The sequence below is a fragment of the Schistocerca nitens genome, chromosome 2, assembly GCF_023898315.1.
Source record: "Schistocerca nitens isolate TAMUIC-IGC-003100 chromosome 2, iqSchNite1.1, whole genome shotgun sequence".
Taxonomy (NCBI): Eukaryota; Metazoa; Arthropoda; class Insecta; order Orthoptera; family Acrididae; genus Schistocerca; species Schistocerca nitens.
Genome location: NC_064615.1, coordinates 775,162,981 through 775,185,827, shown reverse-complemented (window position 1 = coordinate 775,185,827; position 22,847 = coordinate 775,162,981). Strand labels below are relative to the sequence as shown.

General features: G+C 44.8%; 1 protein-coding gene across 1 annotated transcript in view; it reads right to left on the bottom strand.

Annotated features, from left to right (window-relative positions):
* Nucleotides 1-22,847, bottom strand: part of LOC126235320 (retinal guanylyl cyclase 2) — a 456,575-nt gene that overhangs the window by 172,594 nt on the left and 261,134 nt on the right. The window contains exons 7-8 of the mRNA XM_049944043.1: nt 14,321-14,470; nt 7,552-7,723 (exon numbers count right to left, since the gene is read on the bottom strand). Of these exons, the coding sequence (XP_049800000.1) occupies nt 7,552-7,723; nt 14,321-14,470 (322 nt within the window). The remainder of the gene's footprint in view (nt 1-7,551; nt 7,724-14,320; nt 14,471-22,847) is intronic.

Genomic DNA, 22,847 nt, shown 5'->3' with positions numbered 1-22,847 from the left:
TCTAGGCGCTTCAGTCTGGAACCGCGCGACCGCTACGGTCGCAGGTTCGAATCCTGCCTCGGGCATGGGTGTGTGTGATGTCCTTAGGTTAGTTAGGTTTAATTAGTTCTAAGTTCTAGGGGACTGATGACCACAGATGTTAAGTCCCACAGTGCTCAGAGCCATTTGAACCATTTTTCCTAATCTAATTCTCTCAGCATCACCTGATTTAATTGAACTGCATTCCATTATCGTTTTGCTTTTGTTGATGTTCATCTTATATCCTCTTTTCTAGACACTGCCCCTTCTGTTCAACTGTTCTTCCAGGTTCTTTGCTGTCTCTGAAACAATTACAATGTCATCGGCAAACCTCAAAGATTTTATTTCTTCTCCATGGATTTTAATTCCTACTCCAAATTTTTCTTTTGTTTCCTTTACTGCTGCTCAATATACAGACTCAACAACATCGGGGATAGGCTACAACCCTGTCTCACTCCCTTCCCAAACTCTGCTTCCCTTTCATGCCCCTCGACTCCTATAACTGCCATCTGGTTTCTGTAAAAATTGTAAATAGCCTTTCGCTCCCTGTATTTTACCCCTGCCACCTTCAAACTTGGAAAGAGAGTATTCCCGCAACATTGTCAAAAGCTTTCTCTAAATCTACAAATGCTACATACGTAGGTTTGCCTTTCCTTAATCTACCTTCTACGATAAGTCGTAGGGTCAGTATTGCCTCACATGTTCCAACATTTCCACGGCATCCCAACTGATCTTCCCCGAGGTCGGCTTCTACCAGTTTTTCCATTCGTCTGTAAAGAATTCGTGTTAGTATTTTACAGCAGTGACTTATTAAACTGATAGTTCGGTAATCTTCACACCTGTGAACTCTTGCTTTCTTTGGGATTGGAATTATTATATTAGTCTTGAAGTCTGAGGATATTTCGCCTTTTTCATACATCTTGCTCACCAGATGGTAGAGTTTTGTTAGGGCTGGCTCTCCCAAGGCTATCAGTAGCTATAATGGAAAGTAGTCTCTTCCCGGGGACTTGTTTCGACTTTGGTCATTCAGTGCTCTGTCAAATTTTTTACGCAGTATCATATCTCCCATTTCATCTTCATCTACATTTTCTTCCATTTCCATAATACTGTCCTAAAGTACATTGCCCTTGTATAGACCCTCTATATACTCCTTCCATCTTTCTACTTTCCCTTCTTTGCTCAGAACTGGTTTTCCACCTGAGATCTTGATGTTCATACAAGTGGTTCTCTTTTCTCCAAAGATCGCTTTAATTTTCCTATAGGTAGTCCCTATCTTTTCTCTCGTGATATATGCTTCTGCATCCTTACATTAGTCCTCTAGCCATTCCCGCTTAGCCGTTTTGCACTTCCTGTCGATCTCCTTTCATCAATTAAATTCAATACCTCTTTGTTACCCAAGAATTTCTACTAGCCCTCGTCTTTTTACTTACTTGATCCTCTGCTGCCTTCACCATTTCATCTCTCAAAGTTACCTATTCTTCTTCTACTGTATTTCTTTCCCCCGTTCTTGTCAGTCGTTCCCCAATGCTCTGTCTGAAACTCTCTACAACCTCTGGTTCTTTCAGTTTATCCAGGTCCCATCTCTTTAAATTACCACCTTTTTGCAGTTTCTCCAGTTTTAATCTACAGTTCAAAACCAATAGATTGTGGTCAGAGTCCACATCTGGCCCTGGATATGTCTTACAATTTAAAACCTGGTTCCTAAATCTCTGTCTTACCATTATATAATCTATCTGAAATCTGTCAGTATCTCCAGGCTTCTTCCATGTATACAACCTTCTTTTATGATTCTTGAACCAAGTGTTAGCTATGATTAAGTTATGCTCTGTGCAAAACTCTACCAGGCGGCTTCCTCTTTCATTTCTTAGCCCCAATCCATATTCGCCTACTATGTTTCCTTCTCTCCCTTTTCCTACTCTCGAATTCCAGTCACCCATGACTATTAAATTTTCGTCTCCCTTCACTACCTGAATAATTTCTTTTAACTCATCATACATTTCTTCCATTTCTTCGTCATCTGCAGAGCTAGTTGCCATATAAACTTGTACCACTGTAGTAGGCGTGGGCTTCGTGTCTATCTTGGCCACAATAATGCGTCCACTATGCTGTTTGTAGTAGCTTACCCGCACTGCTATTTTTTTTATTCATTATGAAAGCTGCTCCTGCATTACCCTATTTGATTTTGTATTTATAACCCTGTATTCAACTGACCACAAGTCTTGCTCCTCCTGCCACCGAACTTAACTAATTCCCACTATATCTAACTTTAACCTATCCATTTACCTTTTTAAATTTTCTAACCTACCTACTCGATTAAGGGATCTGACATTCCACGCTCCGATCCGTAGAATACCAGTTTTGTTTCTCCTGATAAAGAAATATGGGCTCTCAAATGCATATCTTAAGAACTTGTTTAGTTGACGAGATGTCTTTCACGGTGGCGAATGTGAACAAGTGCTCATACCTCTTCAGGTATGCATTTTAGAGTCAGTGTTACTAGGCACTTTTTCTTCTTTTGATCTATACTGTCTCCGAAAGTTGTTTAACCGACAATGTTACCAACAACAGTACCGGTACATTTATTCGTCTGTCAGATGTATCAGACTTATTTTAGTTTATGACTTTCGATTCGAACATTTCCGGACCAGAATTTCTTACCTCACATACACACATTTACCCTTTTCCACCAGCTCCGAAAGTCTGCAAGATCATCACGGAATCATCTTGTATAAAACACACTTTGCATTTCGGGACACAGGCGTATACACTTTTACGCAGTCATTAATAACATAAAATGAAATTATGTTACCCGTTTATATTGTACCATGTTTAATATACAACCAAAATAAACGATGGACGAAAGAAGAAAAGAAGAAAATGGAAAGGTAGCAGAGAGAAAGAAAGATGCTAACAAATCAAAACATTGCTTCTTGAGACTACAGATTGAGGTTTATAGGAACTCGTTAAGTAGTAAATATAGAGTTACCGTTATTTAAAGGAATGATCCCTATGTTCACTGCTAAAGCTGAGAAAAATCAGCGCTATGGCTAGGTGAAAGTTTCTTGAACAGACAGAGAAATGGCGTTGATAGTATCACCACATCTGGATTAAGATAATTACAGTCTAATCAGCATTTGAAGTTATCAAAAATATTTCAATGTAAAGTAATTATGTTAACTACAATTTACTTGTGATTTTATGTTTACTGAGAAGGAGGTCGAGAGATACCAAAGTGACAGTGGTGATGCCACGGTGTACGAGTATTGTCCATAAACTTTGCTGGTTGTGATTGCTTTTAGTTCAGAGGTTGTCAGTTTTCGCCAAGATAATAGTTCCCATTGTAAGGGAGCCCTTTACGCCTAGTTTGAACGGTCCTTCGTGTACGGATGCGCAGAGGGGCGCCAGAGAAGCGTTCCCGACCGTTAGAGGATGGCAGTGTTAGCCAGCCTAACTTAAGGTGTGCCCTATCCAAAACTATGAAAATGAGGGCAGTTAAGTTGGCTGCGAAAAGTGGAGCTTTTAGCACAGTCAGACGTTTTCTCCGACAGCGAGAAGTTTGCCTCACTGGGACCCGACCTCTTCTGCAGTGTACGTGCGTTTCCGTGGCTGCCACAGTCTCAAGACCGCATGGTCACACCGTTTACGTGCAGTTTCTATCGACTCTCCCGGGTCTGCAATCACTGTCTGCATCCAGTAGTTGTGGTCTTTTCTTTTGAAATTATATCTGTTTAAAATAGTCTCTAGTCGCTGTTATTTCAGTAGAGTAGTGCAACAGTCTTCTGCGTTTAATCTATCATCACGCTGGATCTGCTCTCTAATGATTGCGTACACAGGTCGAATCACGCTGTAGCAAGAAATGACGTCGATGCCAAAAGCCCGGTCACGACAGAGAGGAAGGTGGTTGGTGCTTATTTCCAAGCCACACAGACGGGGAGCGAACCACAATAGCATTCGGCCTACATCATAACAAAAATCTAGGAAGGTGGTTGGTGCTTATTTCCAAGCCACACAGACGGGGAGCGAACCACAATAGCATTCGGCCTACATCATAACAAAAATCTAGGAAGGTGGTTGGTGCTTATTTCCAAGCCACACAGACGGGGAGCGAGCCACAATAGAATTCGGCCTACATCATAACAAAAATCTAGGAAGGTGGTTGGTGCTTATTTCCAAGCCACACAGACGGGGAGCGAACCACAATAGCATTCGGCCTACATCATAACAAAAATCTAGGAAGGTGGTTGGTGCTTATTTCCAAGCCACACAGACGGGGAGCGAACCACAATAGCATTCGGCCTACATCATAACAAAAATCTAGGAAGGTGGTTGGTGCTTATTTCCAAGCCACACAGACGGGGAGCGAACCACAATAGCATTCGGCCTACATCATAACAAAAATCTAGGAAGGTGGTTGGTGCTTATTTCCAAGCCACACAGACGGGGAGCGAACCACAATAGCATTCGGCCTACATCATAACAAAAATCTAGGAAGGTGGTTGGTGCTTATTTCCAAGCCACACAGACGGGGAGCGAACCACAATAGCATTCGGCCTACATCATAACAAAAATCTAGGAAGGTGGTTGGTGCTTATTTCCAAGCCACACAGACGGCGAGCGAACCACAATAGCATTCGGCCTACATCATAACAAAAATCTATGTCTTATACGGTTCACTATGAACAATTCATCTACAGTAGATGAAAATTTGTTAATATTTTGCCCATTCGTTGTAAGTAGTAAAGAAATGGGCGTCAGCGTTCAAACGAGCAGTGCTATTTCCTACAGATCACCCTAATCGGCGCATGTTTTAATGTATCCCGATTCATACGCAAACGAGACATTGTCTGTCAGTGCTGTCCTGCGTGTTAAAAATCGATCGCTTGTGTATAAAAGAAAGCATGAAAATAATGTAGGACTTGGAAAAGAAAAGATCCATATAAGGCTTTGTATAGTTGCAAAAAGATGCACTGACCCAGCAGGGAATTACGTACAAAAGTACATTTATTTTTGATCACAGAAATAATCCTTCACTACGAGACCGAATACGTTTTTCCTTGCCGTCGTAACTTCTTCGATAGTATCAGGCAGATTATAATATAGCTGAGTGCTTGGAACACATAAGAACCTCGCATAATCGCCTATGATACTCTGTAGTGAAAATAATTTAGAATGTAAGGAGCTGTTCTTGATGTAAGAACGTTGCATTTCAGTACAGAAGTTTGGTAGTCATAGAGTAAAAATAGCGTGTGACAGTCGCACCTTCAAAGAGAATACAGTTGTGGATAATTGTCTGTTAGTAGGAGTTACGTAAATATGTGGTTCTCCCCTGTCGAAAATTAAATAAACAGATTTTAAAGTGATGGTCTGGCAGGAAAAAATAGGGCAAAGGCAAGATAATCATCTGGAATTTTTTCAACAAGAAATTCCTTTCCACCAGAACCAGTGTACATCACTACCAGATGGTCGTTCTCCCAAAATCAGTCTAAAGAGCTGAGACATCACCAAAACAACCCGTGTCAGTGTCACCAAGAAAATGGAACGACAGCTACTGCAAAAAATTTGGACCCAGAATTCAAGATGATATCTGTGTGCGCAAAGGTTAACAGGAAATGGGCGATATAGTAGTACCACTGCATGGAAAAGATGTCTGAAATGTTATGGACATATAATACGAATCGACGGCTCACGATTAACCAAGAAAACCTTTCACATAGTAAGCTGGACCCAAGAAACCGTAGTACGATGGCTAGCGGACACTCAGTGGGAGTTAGAAAGAATTTTTTTTAATTTTCCGATTTTTATACTATTATAAAATGTGCAATTTTCTTAACAACAAATACGTAAATCAGTTGTAATGCCGCATGGGAAGCATTTTTAAAAATATTCTCTGCAATGTTATTTGCAGGGGGTATATTTCTGCTTTTTGGATATGTGATGACTGTCACTTACATACAGGGTGATTCCGTGACGATGTTACCAACTTCAGGGATGATGGAGAGTGATAAGGGACCCTGGTTCGGAAACGACCGAGTCGAAAGTCATTAGCGAATATCTGAGGACCTCTGATAGTCGAATATATGTACCGGCACTGTTGTTGCAAAGGTTGTCGGATAGGCAACTTTCGGATGTGGTAGTATAGACCAGAACAAATAATGAAGGTCCGGACCCTAAAATGCGTACCGTAAGAGCAATGGGCAACTGTTCAGTGAAAGCCGGCCGCGCTAGCCGAGCGGTTCTATTCGCTTCAGTCCGGAACCGCGCGACTGCTACTATCGCAGGTTCGAATCCTGCCTCGGGCACGGATGTGTGTGATGTTAGGTTTAAGTAGTTCTAGGTTCTAGGGGACTGATGACCTCAGAAGTTAAGTCCCATAGTGCTCAGAGCCATTTGAACCATTTGTTCAGTAAAGAGATGTGTTTCACAGTAGCGACGATCAATAAATGCTCGTAGCTCTTAAGTTATGCGTTTTGGAGCCCATGTTTACTAGACATTTTTTCTTGTTTTGGTCCATGCTATCACCTCTGAAAGTTGTTTACCATACAATGATAGCAACAACAATGCCAGTACATGTATTCCACTGTCAAAGGTGCCCAAACGAACGCTTGTAACTTTCGACTCGGTTGTTTTTGGACTAGGATCCCTTTCCTCTTATTGATAAACTTACCCTTCACCACCACCCCTTGAAGTTTGTAACTTCATCACGGAGGTGTATAATAAGTACAAGACCCAGACCCATTATCGATGCCTGTGGTATGCCTGCCGTGATTCTTCCTTATTCTGAATATGCGGCACCGTTGTGTGCATTACATTCGTTTTGTATGCATGCAGAGTCTCGGGGGGATAACACTGAATAAAATGTTCTCTTGTTTCCAACCGCGTCAATTGCTTAAAACTACACGAGCTTTCGACCAAGCACTCCGGTCACCACATAAAATTTGACGCTACCTCTGTCGTGGCTCGCACTAACGGCTTCTGGGACAGTTTAATAAAGGAAGCTATTGAAATAAAAACTACCGCAAACATCCTGAATAGAGACGGTGGCTTGGAGCTCAGCGCTGCGTGGGATCCAGCGATCGCGCGGTTGAAGAGGGCATATCGACGAACGGCTACTCAAAACGTGCCCATATATTGCAATGTCACAGGCTCCAGTGAAGTCACAGCCGGCAGCTACCGTATATAAGGGCGCACCAACAGCCCACTGGCAGTCATACCACTTGACAATGGCCAAGGAGTGCTTGGCGTAAAGCTCGTGCAGTTTTAAGGAATTGACGCGGTTGGAAACCCGAGAACATTTTATTCACTACATTCGTTTATTAGTGCGACACTCTACATCTTTCTAGTTAGACAGGACAAAAAACCGTTACCAGAAAAATCTGTGACACCTTCTCCAGAAGGAGTTCTGGTATGACAGGAAGAACACTAAAACTCAATAATAACGACAATAATAAGAATAGTACTAGTAATGAGCGGCGGAGTAGCTGGCAGGCCTCGTGCGGGCAGTACAGTAGGGGAGCGAATGGCCCGGGCGCTCACCTGCCGTGGTTGAGCTTCTTGAAGAGGTCGTGCACGGCGCCGAAGTCCGGCCGCATGTCCGGCTGCTCGGCCCAGCACTGGCGCATGATGTTGATGGCCTCCGGCGGCGCCGCGCCCTTCGACACCGACGGCCGGATCAGCGGCGGCGGGCGCTTCACCTTCTCCAGGATCTCTGCACACGCAGGGAGGGCATCGGCTTACTCGCGGCCGCTACTAGTCTGCGTCCAATAGTAGCTGCTCTTATCGCGCAGGTTCGCTCAATACTATTACCTCCTGTTCATTTTCACTGAAATCACAACAGCTGCATAAAGTACATCAGCACAAACAGAGCAAGATTTCAGCTGCGTATCACCACATTCCCATATAACGTCCTCAATCCTCAAGTAGCATATGCGCTACGTTAGCCGTTTACTTTTTGCTAGCTTGTACAGTAAACTGACCTTGCTGTGTATGATCGTATCTGCCGGCAGGTGTGGCTGAGCGGTTCTAGCCGCTTCAGTCTTGAACCACGCGACCGCTACGGTCGCAGGTTCGAATCCTACCTCGGGCATGGACGTGTGTGATGTCCTTAGGTTAGTTAGGTTTAAGTAGTTCTAAGTTCTAGGGGACTGATGATCTCAGATGTTAAGTCCCATAGTGCTCAGAGCCATTTGAACCATTTTTTGTAGCGTATACTTTACACCTAGTGTTTTCTACACATTACTTGTGTGGGCAGCGTCTGCTAGAACGACTCTCTTTATCAAGTTATCAGCATGGCTTCGACAAATAAATGTAATTTCCATACATTTTCAGTAATTTTAAAATATGGCTGAGTACTCGGTATTGCCCGGCTACGCACTTATTGCAATCTTCTGTTAGTCCATCTCCTCCCTCTACATCTACATCTACATCTACATCTACATGGATACTCTGCAAATCACATTTAAGTGCCTGACAGAGGGTTCATCGAACCACATTCACAATTCTCTATTATTCCAATCTCGTATAGCGCGCAGAAAGAATGAACACCTATATCTTTCCGTACGAGCTATCATTTCCCTTATTTTATCGTGGTGATCGTTCCACCCTATGTAGGTCGGGGTCAACAAAATATTTTGCCATTCGGAGGAGAAAGTTGGTGATTGGAATTTCGTGAGAAGACTTCGTCGCAACGAAAAACGGCTTTCTTTTAATGTGACACTCTCTCCCATATTTCACGATAATACAAAACGTGCTGCCTGTCTTTGAACTTTTTCGATATACTCCGTCAATCTTATCTAGTAAGGATCCCACACGGCGCAGCAGTATTCTAAAAGAGGACGGACAAGCGTAGTGTAGGCTGTCTCCTTAGTAGGTCTGTTACATTTTTTAAGTGTCCTGCCAATAAAACGCAGTCTTTGGTTAGCCTTCCCCACATTTTCTGTGTGTTCCTTGCAATTTAAGTTGTTCGTAATTGTAATTCCTAGGTATTTTGTTGTATTTACGACTTTTAGATTAGACTGATTTATCGTGTAACCGAAGTTTAACGAGTTCCTTTTAGCACTCATGTGGATGACCTCACACTTTTCGTTATTCAGGGTCAACTGCCACTTTTCGCACCATTCAGATATTTTTTCTAAATCTTTTGCAGTTTGTTTTGATCTTCTGATGACTTTATTAGTCGATAAACGACAGCCTCATCTGCAAACAGCCGAAGACAGCTGCTCAGATTGTCTCCCAAATCGTTTATATGGATAAGGAACAGCAAAGGGCCAGAAATCACTTCTGTTTTACTCGATGACTTGTTGTGAATTACTATGAACTCTGACCTCTCCGACAGGAAATCACAAATCCAGTTACATAACTGAGACGATATTGCATAAGCACGCAATTTCACTACGAGCCGCTTGTGTGGTACAGTGTCCTTCCGGAAAACCAAAAATACGTAATCGATCTGAAATCCCTTGTCAATAGTACTCAACACTTCATATGAGTAAAGAGCTGGTTGTGTTTCACAGGAACGATCTTTTCTAAACCCATGTTGACTGTGTGTCAATAGACCGTTTTCCTCGAGGTAATTCATAATGTTCGAACACAATGTATGTTCTAAAATCCTGCTACATATCGACGTTGACGATGTGGGGCTGTAATTTAGTGGATTACCCCTACTACTAAATTACAGGCCCTCTGTGTCCACCGCCTCCTTCATCCCATCTCTATCCATCTCCTCCAACCCCACTGTCCACCTTCTCCATCGCACACTCTCTGCCCATCTTCTGCTGTCCCTCTCTCTGTACATTTCCTCCTCCCCTCTCTGTGTCCACCTAGATGTCGATCTGCATACATACTCCGCGAGCGACCGTACGGTGCGCGGCGTAGGGTACCCTTTAGCAGAACCAGTCATTTCCTTTCCTGTTCCACTCGCAGATAGAGCGAGGGAAAAACGACTGTCTTTACACTTCCGCATGAGCCCTAATTTCTCGTATCTTACCTTCGCGGTCCCTAAGCGAAATGTATGTTGATGACAGTAGGATCGTTCTGCAGTCAGCTTCAAATGCCGGTTCTCTAAGGTTTCTGAGTAGTGTTCTTCGAAATGGATGTCTTCATCCCTCCAGGCATTCCCACTTGAGCTCCCCAGACACATTCGTAACACTTGCATGCTTTTCGAACTTACCGGTACCAAACCTAAGAGCTCACCTCTGAACTGCTTCGATGTCTTCTTTCAATTCGACCTGGTGCGGATCCCAAACACACGAGCAGTACTCAAGAATAGGTCGCACCAGCGTCCTATATGTGGTCTTCTTTACAGATGAACCACACTTTCCTAAAATTCTCTGACTAAACCTGATGTGTGCACATCGACCTAGCGGTTATCGATCCTGTCTGGCGTAATGTTTGCTTATACAGCGAGCGCCTGACGCGAGGGACGTGAAGAGAGAGTGAACACGGAGCCGCTAGGAGGCGTGAGTCGCGTATACACTGTGTTTGGAAGCACGAGTGGAGGTGGGGGGGGGGGGAGGGGGGAGGGGGGAGGGGGGAGGGTGGGCAGTACAAGCTGGCAACGCGTAGAACTGAGACTGTTGGTACTGGCGTTGGTGATTCTGACGTTCATTGGTTGACGGGACTCTGACTGGACAGCCTTATTTCTGCTCACGGCGGCATTGCAAACCCCCTGATGGTTGAGCCGGCTGAGCTCATCGTCAGATCATGGTGAGCCGAGTACTCTTCCAGGGCTTCACATTGGGAAGAGGTGAAAGTCGCTTGGTGCCAAGACCCGACTGTAAAGCGGATATTGAATAATAGCTCACCCAACAGGTCTGGGTTTTGCTTCATTCGATTCCCAGAATTTGGTCACGCATTGTCATGAAGGATAATGATTCGTTTCGTAACCATATCACACCAGTTTGTTCAGTTTGTTTAGGATTGATCCAGGAGATCGGTGAGAGCCTCATAACAAACCTCTGATGTCACAGCATTCTCTCTTGTTACTCCTATGAAACCCCTTGTCAAAATTCCTTTGCAATCTCAAAAAACTATAATTATCATTTTGCAGTTCGACAGCGTCCTCTTGAATTTTTTGGACTTATTGTTGGAGTAACACGTATCACAGTCCCGAGAGTGTTAAGAAATTCCTCCCATTTTTCATGGCAGCATTGAAGGAATGTCGCCGGCCGCTGTGGAAGAGCGATTCTAGGGGCCTCAGTCCGGAAACGCGCTACTGCTATGGTCGCAGGTTCGAATCCTGCCTCGGCCATGGTTGTGTGTGATGTCCTTAGGTTAATTAGGTTTAAGCAGCTCTAAGTCTAGGGGACTGATGACTTCAGATGTTAAGTCCCATACTGCTTAGAGCCATTTGAACCATTTTTGAAGGAATGTCAACGTCGGACCCATTCTCCCCATTTTGTGTATATCGGTTAGACATTTTGGTACCCACTGTGTGCAAAACTTATGGTGACGTAATCTCTCTGTTACAATGTTAAAGACAGTTGTCCTTGAAATGTGAGACACGTCTTACAGAAAGTTCGGAAACTGTGAACTGACGTCTCGTACGCACAATTTCGTCATGTTGCACAAGTTCATCAGTCACATCTGAATGTCTTCCTTACGACGTGCACATCTCTGCGACTAACCTTAAATTTTCTGCACCATTCTCTCACAACAACCTTACTCATAGCCCCATCCACACACACACACACACACACACACACACACACACACAAGACAAAATCGCATTGGATCTCGACAGCATTGCCTCCTCTTGCTTGAAGGAAGTAAGTGATAGAACGTACTTCGCAACTGGTGGAAGACGCATGAACACTATTACAATCGTTTGCTGCTTAGACACTGGCGAATGCAATAGAGAGCTGACTGATGCAAAATGGCTCTCAGCACTATGGGACTTAACATCTGAGGTCTTCAGTCCCCTAGAACTTAGAACTACTTAAACCTAGCTAACCTAAAGACATCACACACATCCATGTCCGAGGCAGGATTCGAACCTGCGACCGTAGCGGTCACGCGGTTCCAGACTGAAGCTCCTAGAACCGCTCGGCCATCCCGGCCGGCTGACTGATGCAACGTGACGTTCAAAGCCTCCTTTCTAAATCACACAAGCGCCCGTGAAGCTATGGTACGGCAAACTGACATCGTCCGTAGACGTGCAATCGGCAGAGCAAACGTGGGAAGAGCGGTAGCAGTGGGGTGGGAACTGCGGACAGGTGCTGTGGGGGAAAACCCGAGTGGTGGAGAGCAAGTGCACTTCTAAACTGAAGCCTATGCAAAAGTTTTTTGTAAATATTATGTGGAGGCCCTCCACGACAAAACATGCAAGGTGACCATCCAACAACATCTACTGTCACCACTGCTTTAGTTAAAATCTAAAAAGAAATCCGCTGAAAATGCAACAAAAGAAGCGATTTATTTTCGCCGGACTTATTAACGATTTGTAACTTTCAGAGAAGCATCATGAGTGGCGAAATTTGAGTAAAATCAACATTTTTCTAGTTTGCTTCTGTTGCCAAGACACAGTGCAGTTTACGCAATGTCACCTTACCACCATGTTATGCTGTCGCAACTGCAAGAAAATTCTGAAACAGCGGTTCATTAAGTGAGGAACTGAGGGCAGGGAAGATCAATAGGTTATGAAACAGCACGTCCTCGGTACATGAATAAACATGTGATGACTTCACTTAAGTACTTCTAAAGCCCACACTGCTTCCCGTTTGACCAGTTATCGATGGCCCTTAAAAATTACATTCTTTCATCGAAAATGTCTGTAGTCAGTGGAATAACACGGCAGATAATGAAGGATCACATAATAATCATAAGGCAAAATACTCTCCTCTTTGGGTGCAATCATTTGCCACAATCTCGTTTCGACATCTCAAACCGTTTAAGAGACGTGCAGAATGTTAACGAAATCTCATTCTGGCTTTATCACGATCGCAAATGAGAGCTATATAAGACCAGTTTTCCCGAGATTGGTGAGATCTCAACCCAAGTCTGAAAAATCGATATGTTAGCTAAATTTCATACACAGCACAATATTATGTAACATGCACCAAACACAAAATGATGGGGACCCCTATTTTTCATTGCAAACGTTTTAGAATTTAGCACAAAGTCTTACTTAAATGTAAATATCACAATAATTATGGCCATTAACGAAATGATGAGCACTTAATCATGAAACTGGCGTCTGAAGCTACAAGTAACGTAATAATGACATTCTTTTACCTAATAGTTTGTGTAAAGAAAAGACTACGGGGCGTGCGCCTTGATTCAGTCATCGCAGCAGGCCGAAAGCAGACAAATAATGTCGGCATCCCCTTCCAAACAAAAGAATGTACTAGCCCACCACTTCGGACCAAAATCGGTTACTACGCACTGACCACCGCGTCCTGCCCAGACTCTACAAGCATTTGTTTATTTTTAATAGATGTTGTTGTTGTTTTGGTCTTTAGTCCTGAGACTGGTTTGATGCAGCTCTCCATGCTACTCTACCCTGTGCAAGTTTCTTCATCTCCCAGTACCTACTGCAACCTACATCCTTCTGCATCTGTTTAGTGTATTCATCTCTTGGTCTCCCTCTACGATTTTTACCCTCTACGCTGCCCTCTAATACTAAATTGGTGATCCCTTGATGCCTCAGAACATGTCCTACCAACCGATCCCTTCTTCTAGTCAAGTTGTGCCACAAACTTCTCTTCTCCCCAATCCTATTCAATACCTCCTCATTAGTTATATGATCTACCCATTTAATTTTCAGCATTCTTCTATAGCACCACATTTCGAAAGCTTCTATTCTCTTCTTGTCTAAACTATTTATCGTCCATGTTTCACTTCCATACATGGCTACGCTCCATACAAATACCTTCAGAAACGACTTCTTGACACTTAAATCAATACTCGATGTTAACAAATTTCTCTTCTTCAGAAACGCTTTCCTTGCCATTGCCAGTCTACATTTTATATCCTCTGTACTTCGACCATCATCAGTTATTTTGCTCCCCAAATAGCAAAACTCCTTTACTACTTTAAGTGTCTCATTTCCTAATCTAATTCCCTCAGCATCACCCGACTTAATTTGACTACATTCCATTATCCTCGTTTTGCTTTTGTTGATGTTCATCTTATATTTTAATAGATAATCGGAGTTAATTTATGAATAGCCCTCGCACTTACGCACCCTGTAGGTCACATAACTTTCGAAGCTACTGGCACGCAGTTACATTGCTGCTCTGAAGTGTCACGCCGCTCTTTTCGCCTTCTTCTGCCTCCCACACACACAGGCACACACACTGGTACACACCTTCAGGGCTGAGCGCGAGCATGCAGAAGGGCTCGCCGCGGACCACCACCTCTTGCATGACTATGCCGAAGCTGTACACGTCTCCCTGCTGGCTGCCCTGCTTGCGGAGCGCCGGGTTCCGCAGTAGCTCCGGGGCCGTCCACAGCAGGTCTGCAACAAAACACAAACGGACCGTCTGCACTAAAGAGGAGGCGTTGAGCTGGCCTGCAGAACAGCTACTACAAACACTAGGGCCAGTTTGGACGAACGGAACGGAAACTGCGCAGGGGCCAGATTTAGGCCTATGTGCTAAGAAGCCTATGATTACCAACAGACAATTCACGGCTCGAGTGTTGCGCATAGGCATGGGCGAGACAGCAGCAGTATCTCCATAGTGAAGATCGCCAAATACACAAAGCCCTTTTGGTCAAATGTTTGAGTGGAGCAACAGTGACGACTCCCTTGAAATTAGACAACGGATATTTGTCCGAATTTTCACCAAGAGTGGAAAATGCACTAATGAGGTATCAAATTGCCTAGTGCGAAGTCTAATTTTCTAAAAGAATTCTTGAGAGTAATCGAAGTAAATAAAGAAACGCAATTAGTGATTTGAGGGAAAAGTTAAATATTTCACGAATACCTGCTGCTACCCACGAAAACGAAATGTCAAAAAATATCACATCACAGCATAAATTGAAACTTCTCTCTTTTCTCTATATACTCTTAATAATAATAGAGTGCCGATCAATATTTACATATATTATATTTCATGCACACTGAAAAAAAAACTTGCAAAAAAAGAGAAGGTGGGCAAATATTTTGCGAAATGATTTGCCTAAAAGTAAGAATGTATATACTGCCGTACTGCTCATCATCCAGGATCTGAAATCTCTTCCTCCCTCGCCTCCCCTTTCGTTCTGTATGGCCCTCTCACGCGTGAAATGTATTCACAGTTCCAAGTATGAACAATCATCAGCTGTATAAGGGAATGACGACAACGAAAATTTGGTCTTTCTTGACACACTGAGGACATGGGACAGTGGCTAGTCAAATACTTAGCAAATTGAGATGTTATTTTATTTTAATTTCGCTACCAGTTTCGGCAATTCAATATGCCATCTTCAGGCCCCATATGCACCTCTCAAAAATTATCGATACTGGCATATATGGCCCGGGGATGCCAATATCGATAATTTTTGAGAGGTGCTAATGTGGCCTGAAGATGGCATATTGAATTGTCGAAATTTGTTTTTGTTTGTTCTGTTTTAAGGCGTAAAAACAAATAGGGTCACACGCTTCCATAGCAGAACCGTAGAACACGAACACGAAAAGGAGTTAAAACAAATCACAAAAAGCAAATCGACGGAAGGAAACTGGTAGCGAAAATAAAATAAGCTAACTTCTCTATTTACACAACTGTTTGGAGAATTACCTTGTTAAATAAACGAAAATCTCTGTCGGGTTGGGGACTCGAACCCACATTGGCCGTTTTACGCGAATGGCCGCCTTAATCCTATGGCTGTCTGTGCACGATTCACAGTCAAACACAAACTTCCATACGTCGTCGCTCCTGCGTCACAAACTGTACTCGTACACACATTATGTAATTTCCGTACAGGGGAGAACATTTTAATTGAAAGTCGCTGCCCGGTGTCAACGGATAAATACGATAATGCAGTGCCTGTGTTGTTAATAAGAACGATGCGATGTTCCTTCGGGCATGCATGCATGTCTATGAGTGGCTATTGAAGGCTGACGTCGATCATAGCAGCAAAGCTGCAGTATTTTCGTAATTGGTATCCGCGAGGAATTGGTCCTACATGTTATTGCTAATCATTTCTTAACCATTGGGCTACGTAAGCTTGACTTAGTTTCATGGTCAAAGAAGTTTCCACCTACGATTTCCGTGCACTATGTAACACGCTCTTTTTAAGCATTTTGAATACATGCAGATTCATCAACACAGCACATGCCAACATACGTCATTAATCATTTCACACTGAGACTTTACGACGCTCACGACATGACGAGGATAATTATACCGAACATATGATAGCGACCAATTCCGGCCCAAGCCGGCTCACGTACACAGGCTGAACTTAACAGACTGCCATGCCAAGCACTTCCACCAAGAATCAGCAAGCAATCGCTGCTGCAGAATACATTGTCAGCGGTCGAATGCTGGAATCAGCTAAACTAGCGAACGGTAGCTGCAGTAACATACTATACAATGTCCAGACACATTAATGTGATAGCGCGTCAAAAGCCTGAATAACCATCTTTTGCAGCGCGGGCAGCTGCGAGACTTGCAGGGAGAGAGTGAATGAGTTTCTGGAAGGTGCCGACACGTATTTGGGGCCATGCTGACAACAGTGCCGACGGCAGCTGCGCCAGGTTTCTTTGTTGAAGATCCATGGCGCGAGCAGTCCGATCGAGATGGTTCCGCAGACTCTGGATTGGGTTTAAATCCGGGTAGTGTGGTACCGAGGGCAGTACAGTAAACTCAGCCTCGTGCTCTTCGAACGACACACGTACACGGCGAGCTGTATGAAACATTGCATTGCCCTGCCTTTAGATACCATCGTGTTGAGCAAAAACAAACCACGTATAGGGGTGGGCACTGTCGCCAAGCATTGATGAACACCAGTGTCGGTCCACTATGCCTGCCTGAATAACGAGATCACGCAGTAACATTCTCCAGAACGTAACGCTCCCTCCCTAGACCTTGACCTTAGAAACTTAGCCGTTTCGGAAATCCTTCACTCTTCGCCCGAAAGCCAATGATCATGCCATTTTGTACATCAGATAAATCGCTCCGTTTCAGCATTACAACTATCTTCAGGTCCCCCTTCCCCCTCCCCCATTGTGCTTTATATACCTTCCACTGTCAGTGCTGCCACCTGCATCCGTGAGTGGTTATTGCACGTTGATATCGAACAAGCGTAGTGTTCACATTAATGTGACTAGACCGTGTATAATGTGTGATAAAGCAAAGCCATACATCTGCGACCAATGTCACAAAATGCATGTTACGCGGGAGTATATAGGATCCTCACAACCAATAATAAAAAAAAAACTAAACTCCTCCCGAATAGGCCATGAAGGCCCAACGGTACCGACCGGCCGCCGTGTCATCCTCAGCCCATAGGCGTCACTGGATTCGGATATGGAGGGGCATGTGATCAGCACACCGCTCTCCCGCTTTCCGAGACAGGAGCCGCTACTTCTCAGTCAAGTAGCTCCTCAGTTTGCCTCACAAGGGCTGAGTGCACCCCGCTTGCCAACAGTGCTCGCAGACCGGATGGTCACCCATCCAAGTACTAGCCCAGCCCGACAGTGCTTAACTTCGGTAATCTGCCGGGAACCGGTGTTACCACTGCGGCAATGCCGCTGGCCCTCACAACCACTGCAATGCACTTAATTCATTTCAAAAATACTTTTAGCGTCATTTGGGCAATATGCGGCCTCAAAATTAGCACTGTACGCGAGTGGGCTGCCTATGTGTTCATATAAGGTAGAAGAATATTACTGCACACCGGATGAAAATATTACTGCGTTGTGATGGCTATGCCGGTTCCCAGTCTGTACGTCGCAAAATTGCACGAAATGAGACTTACTCTGTCGGAAATAATTAACAACGTGAGCACCATTAGTCTCTCATACGGAAGATAATTTCAGTCGATAGGCTTGTCTATTGTCCTCGATTACTGATTGTTAGCGCTTTATCCCGGCCTGTTGCTTTAATTTACCTCGCACCGCGTAACGGCTGTTTGAGGACAACACTCTGTGGCTTGTTTGTGGCGTATCAGACATGTCAGTCACACGTGTCGATCACGTGCTAAGCGCCGATGACGGCCGGGTATAATATATTATTATTTGTCCCTATAATTAGGCCTGAATATTCCAGGCACGTGAAGTAGTTTGATTCCAGCGACTGAACATTTAACGTCTGAATGAGTCTGGCAAAGAGCTATCAGAGTCCATTAAATTGGCGAAATCGAAGTGATAAAACACGTGACTGCGACGTAGTGTTATACAGAACGTGTTGTGGATTTCACTTCTACATTCGAGAACAAGCTTCACTTGTCGGATGGATGTGGACTCTAAGCAATTGCGTTACTTTTCCGCTATCATACCAGACAGCACGAAGAAAAAGTGGCGAAACATTATGCTAGGTTTGAATCCAGTCCCGGATATGGGTATGAGTTTTAAATGCATTGGTCCTGCATTAATATTCTCTAGGAAACGCAAATGAGTTTTAAAAATTAAATAGAATGTGCGATAAGTGCACCATTTTCCATTAGCTAATATCGTATTTTAAGAGTATATCCAAATATCTCTTCTCAGAATTTAATCTTTGCAATTTTTACCACTTTGTTGACGGATTTAGATGTTGCGAATATAGCATCAGATGTTGTTCATCTCTTAAATATGTCTGTCTAACCACACCTGCGAATGGAAAGATTGTAGAAGATGTTAAGAATAGGCCTGGAGGAGGGAAAAGTATTATTAGAAATCTAAACTGAATCATTTGGAGTGATAAGATATCAAACAAAACTAAAAATATAATACACTATCTGATCAGAAGTATGCAGACACCTATATGTACTGTGGAACTGAACACCATATGCCACGAGAGATAAAGCCAGCAGTATAGAATGAGGCAGAAAATATTGTGTTCTCTGTTTAAAAAAAATGGCTCTGAGCACTATGGGACTTAACTTCTAAGGTCATCAGTCCCCTAGAACTTAGAACTACTTAAACCTAACTAACCTAAGGACATCACACACATCCATGCCCGAGGCAGGATTCGAACCTGCGACCGTAGAGGTCGTGCGGTTCCAGACTGTAGCGCCTAGAACCGCTTGGCCACCCCGGCCGGCTGTTCTCCGTAGAGATGCAGTAATAGTTCTGGGTCGGCCAGGTGAGCTTAGTGACTTCCATTGTACACTAGTCACTGCATTCACCTGGGTAACAAATCCATGAAACACATTTTGATCCTTGTAAAGCTGCCCAAGTCGGCTGTTTGGTATGAGATGTTACTGTGGAGTGGAAACGCGAAGGAATAGCCACAGCTAAACCAACACCAGGCAAACCGCATATACTGTTGAACACGGGCCCTAGAGCATTGCGAAGGGTAGTTGCAAAAACTCGCTTGGAATCAGATGAAGGAATCACTCCTGATTTCCAAAGCGCTAGAGGAGAGGTAGCACAATGGCTGTGCATATGGAGTTAAAAAGAGTGGGGTGCAATGGCTGAACTACCTCATAAGCCATACATCTCTGTAGTCAATGGTAAGCGTCGCTTGAAGTGGTGTAAAGACCGACACCACTGTGCAGTGGATGATTGGAAGCGAGTGATTTGGAGTGATGAATCACGCTACACCCTGTGGCAATCCGATGGAATGGCGTGAACTTCGCGAGACTGGAGACTGTGTGTATCACTAACAGTGAGGCGTTTTTGTTACGGTATTGGATGTTTTCTCGTCGTTATGTGTTGTACCCCTAATCCGCTGTAGCGGAACCACCATTTGGGGTAGGGAAAGTTAGTTTTGTGCAATATTTGGAGCACGAGTTACAGCCAGGTGCAGTCCGGATTGCAGTAAGTTACGCATACCAGCAGTTCTGAAGGCAAATAGAGGCCACAGGGGCATAGAACTGCAGGAGAGGGCGCACACAGCAGTTTCCATGGCGCAAGAAAGGGCGACTGGCCAACCTAAGTGTTATGCATATGTGATGCAAAGCGACGCGTTAGCAAAACAGAGGCGCACAGCTGAGTATAAATAGGTGTCGTTTTCTAACGAGATTCATTCAAGTGTGGCAGCTCTCCTGGACAGCGAGCGGGGTGTGTCACACCACCGGACTACACGCAGCAACAGACGGGGCGACAGCATCCCAGTCCATGGCGGGTCGTTGGTTCGACCCTCTGAGGCCCACGCGGGGTCCGCAGCCAGCCAGGGCGGGCCACTCTTTGGCTCGCTACTGCAGGCAGTCGTCTCGTCTCCCGACACACGCCGGAGACTGCCGAGGCGAGGGCCGCAGATACGGACGCCGGATAGTGGGCGCTTGTTGGTCTCCGCGATCTTAGCCACGCCAGCGAGGAGAAGGATGTAGCTGGCCGCCTGCAGCTCACACAGAGTGGCGCCGAGTCAGCAGGGACGCAGACCGCCGAGTCAACTGCAGCATCTTGACGACGACGCAACTCCACTGGCGTACAAGGCCGGCACAACACAGTGCGTTGCACTGTGTCGCTGGGGCAGTGGCCTCAGCATTGCTGGGCCCTGTGACACGGACCAGGGTGAACAGAGCATTGTAACGGAAACAAATAAATCATTTGGAAAGTTCTCGCCGAGTTTTAATACAGCACCTCCTGGCAACCATCCACTACATTTGGTGTCTTCACGCCACATTTGGAATCTGATACCACAACACCGCTAAAGAAAACACTAAATGCGGAGGGATATGAACACAGCTTACAGAACAGCCTAATGTGTTCAGTAGAGGAACAGTTCGAAGATGATGAATGTTGGGGTTGGGTTGGGTTGTTTGGGGAAGGAGACCGGGCAGCGAGGTCATCGGTCTCATCGGATTAGAGAAGGACGGGGAAGCAAGTCAGCTGTGCCCTTTCAAAGAAACCATCCCGGCATTTGCCTGGACCGATTTAGGGAAATCACGGAAAACCTAAATCAGGATGGCTGGACGCGGGATTGAACTGTCGTCCTCCCGAATGCAAGTCCAGTGTCTAGCGACAGCGCCACCTCGCTTGGTGATGAAAGTTGGTATCAGCATGATATTGTTCCCAGACATAAAGCAACATCCGTGGGACAATGGTTTGTGGAAATAACGTTCCTCAAATAGAGTAGCCTGCCCAAACTCCCGACATGAACCCAATGGGACACTCTTGGGAAGAGTTAGAAATAGAACTCGCACCAGACCCCCGCATCCAACATGACTACCTTCTGTCGTTTCGGTTCTTCAGGGAAAATGGGCTGCTATTCCTGCACAGAAATTGAAATATCTCATTGAAACTATCCCCAGCAGAGCTCAAGCCGTTATAAAGGCGAAGGATAAAGAAACCACATATTACCATTCACTAATAGGTGTGAGGATAATTTTGATCAGATAGTGTAGGGGTCAGGGCAGTTTCGGAAACAAAAATATAGGAAAAGATCAACTGTTATCTGTAGAAATGGATTACTGGAGACCAAGTGCTGTAGTCTCAAGATTAGACCAGATCCAAAGTGAAGAAATTAGAAAAATGGCGGAAGTGGAAGAGAGCATAATGGAAGCTATTGAGGACAAGGTTCCTATAGTATGGTCATTTAGAACATACTGCTGGTAATAGATGGCCAATGAATGTATTGTGATGGTTCTCAAATGGATAAAGGAAACGTGGTATAGAAGATGGCTGATGGTTGTCATTGAAGCTATGGACTCCAGGAGTCTCCAAGAGGGGGGCTCGGCAGACCCTGAACTGTGGTGATTGAGAAGCGAGAAACGATATTAGCTGTGAATTCATGTACTGGCCTAATAACCAAAAACGATATTTATAGTACCCAACGAGTCAGATTTTTTTAAAATTTTGAACTTCACTGATCCGTTAGAGCCTTATGACCTACCTAATAGACGGTATGTCCACTTTAGCCCCGCTTAACAGCAGTGACGCATCGTGGCATGCAAGCAATGAGGACTTCATAGGTCGCTGGAGGGAGTTGGAACCTTATCTGCACACACAAGCCACCTGAATCCCGTAAATTCCGGGAAGGGGGGCAATGAGCTCTGACGCCACATTCAATCACATCCCAGATGTGTTCCATCAGGTTCAGGTGTGGTGAGTTGAGAGGCCAGCACATCAACTGGAACTCGCTACTGTGTTTCTTGAACCACTCCATCAGACTCCTGGTCTTGTGACGTGGCGCATTATGTTGTTGAAAACTGCCACTGCCGTCGGGAAACGTTATCGTCATAAAGGGGTGTACGTGGTCTGCAACCAATGGACGATACTCAATGGCCTTGGACGAGCTGCACTGGACCCATGGATGCCCACGTGAATGGTCCCCAGAGCATAAAGTAGCCGCCGCCAGCTTGTCTCCGCCCCTCAGTACACGTTTAAGGAGCTGTTCCCAGGAAGACTGATCCTCACCCTCCCATAGTAATGCTGCCAACATCCAGCGACGACAGTCACTTTTCACTCGTAGCTGCCGATGTCGTGGTGTTAACATTGGTACATGCATGGGTCTTCGGCTGCGGAGGCTCACCATTGGGAGTGTTCGGCGCAGTGTGTGTTCAGACACACTTGTACTCTGCCTAGCATTAACGTTTGATGTTGGTTCCGCCACAGTTAGCCGCCTGTCCTGTTTTACCAGTCTGCCCAGCCTACCATGTCTGTAATGAGGGTGGTGGCCCAACCCCACGACGGCTCGACGTGTATTCACCTTGGTTTTGCAGATGCTCACCACAGCACTCCTTGAACACCCGACAAGTCGTGTGGTTTCCGAAATGCTCGTGCCGAGCGTCCGGAACATCACAATCTGCCCTGGGTCAAACTC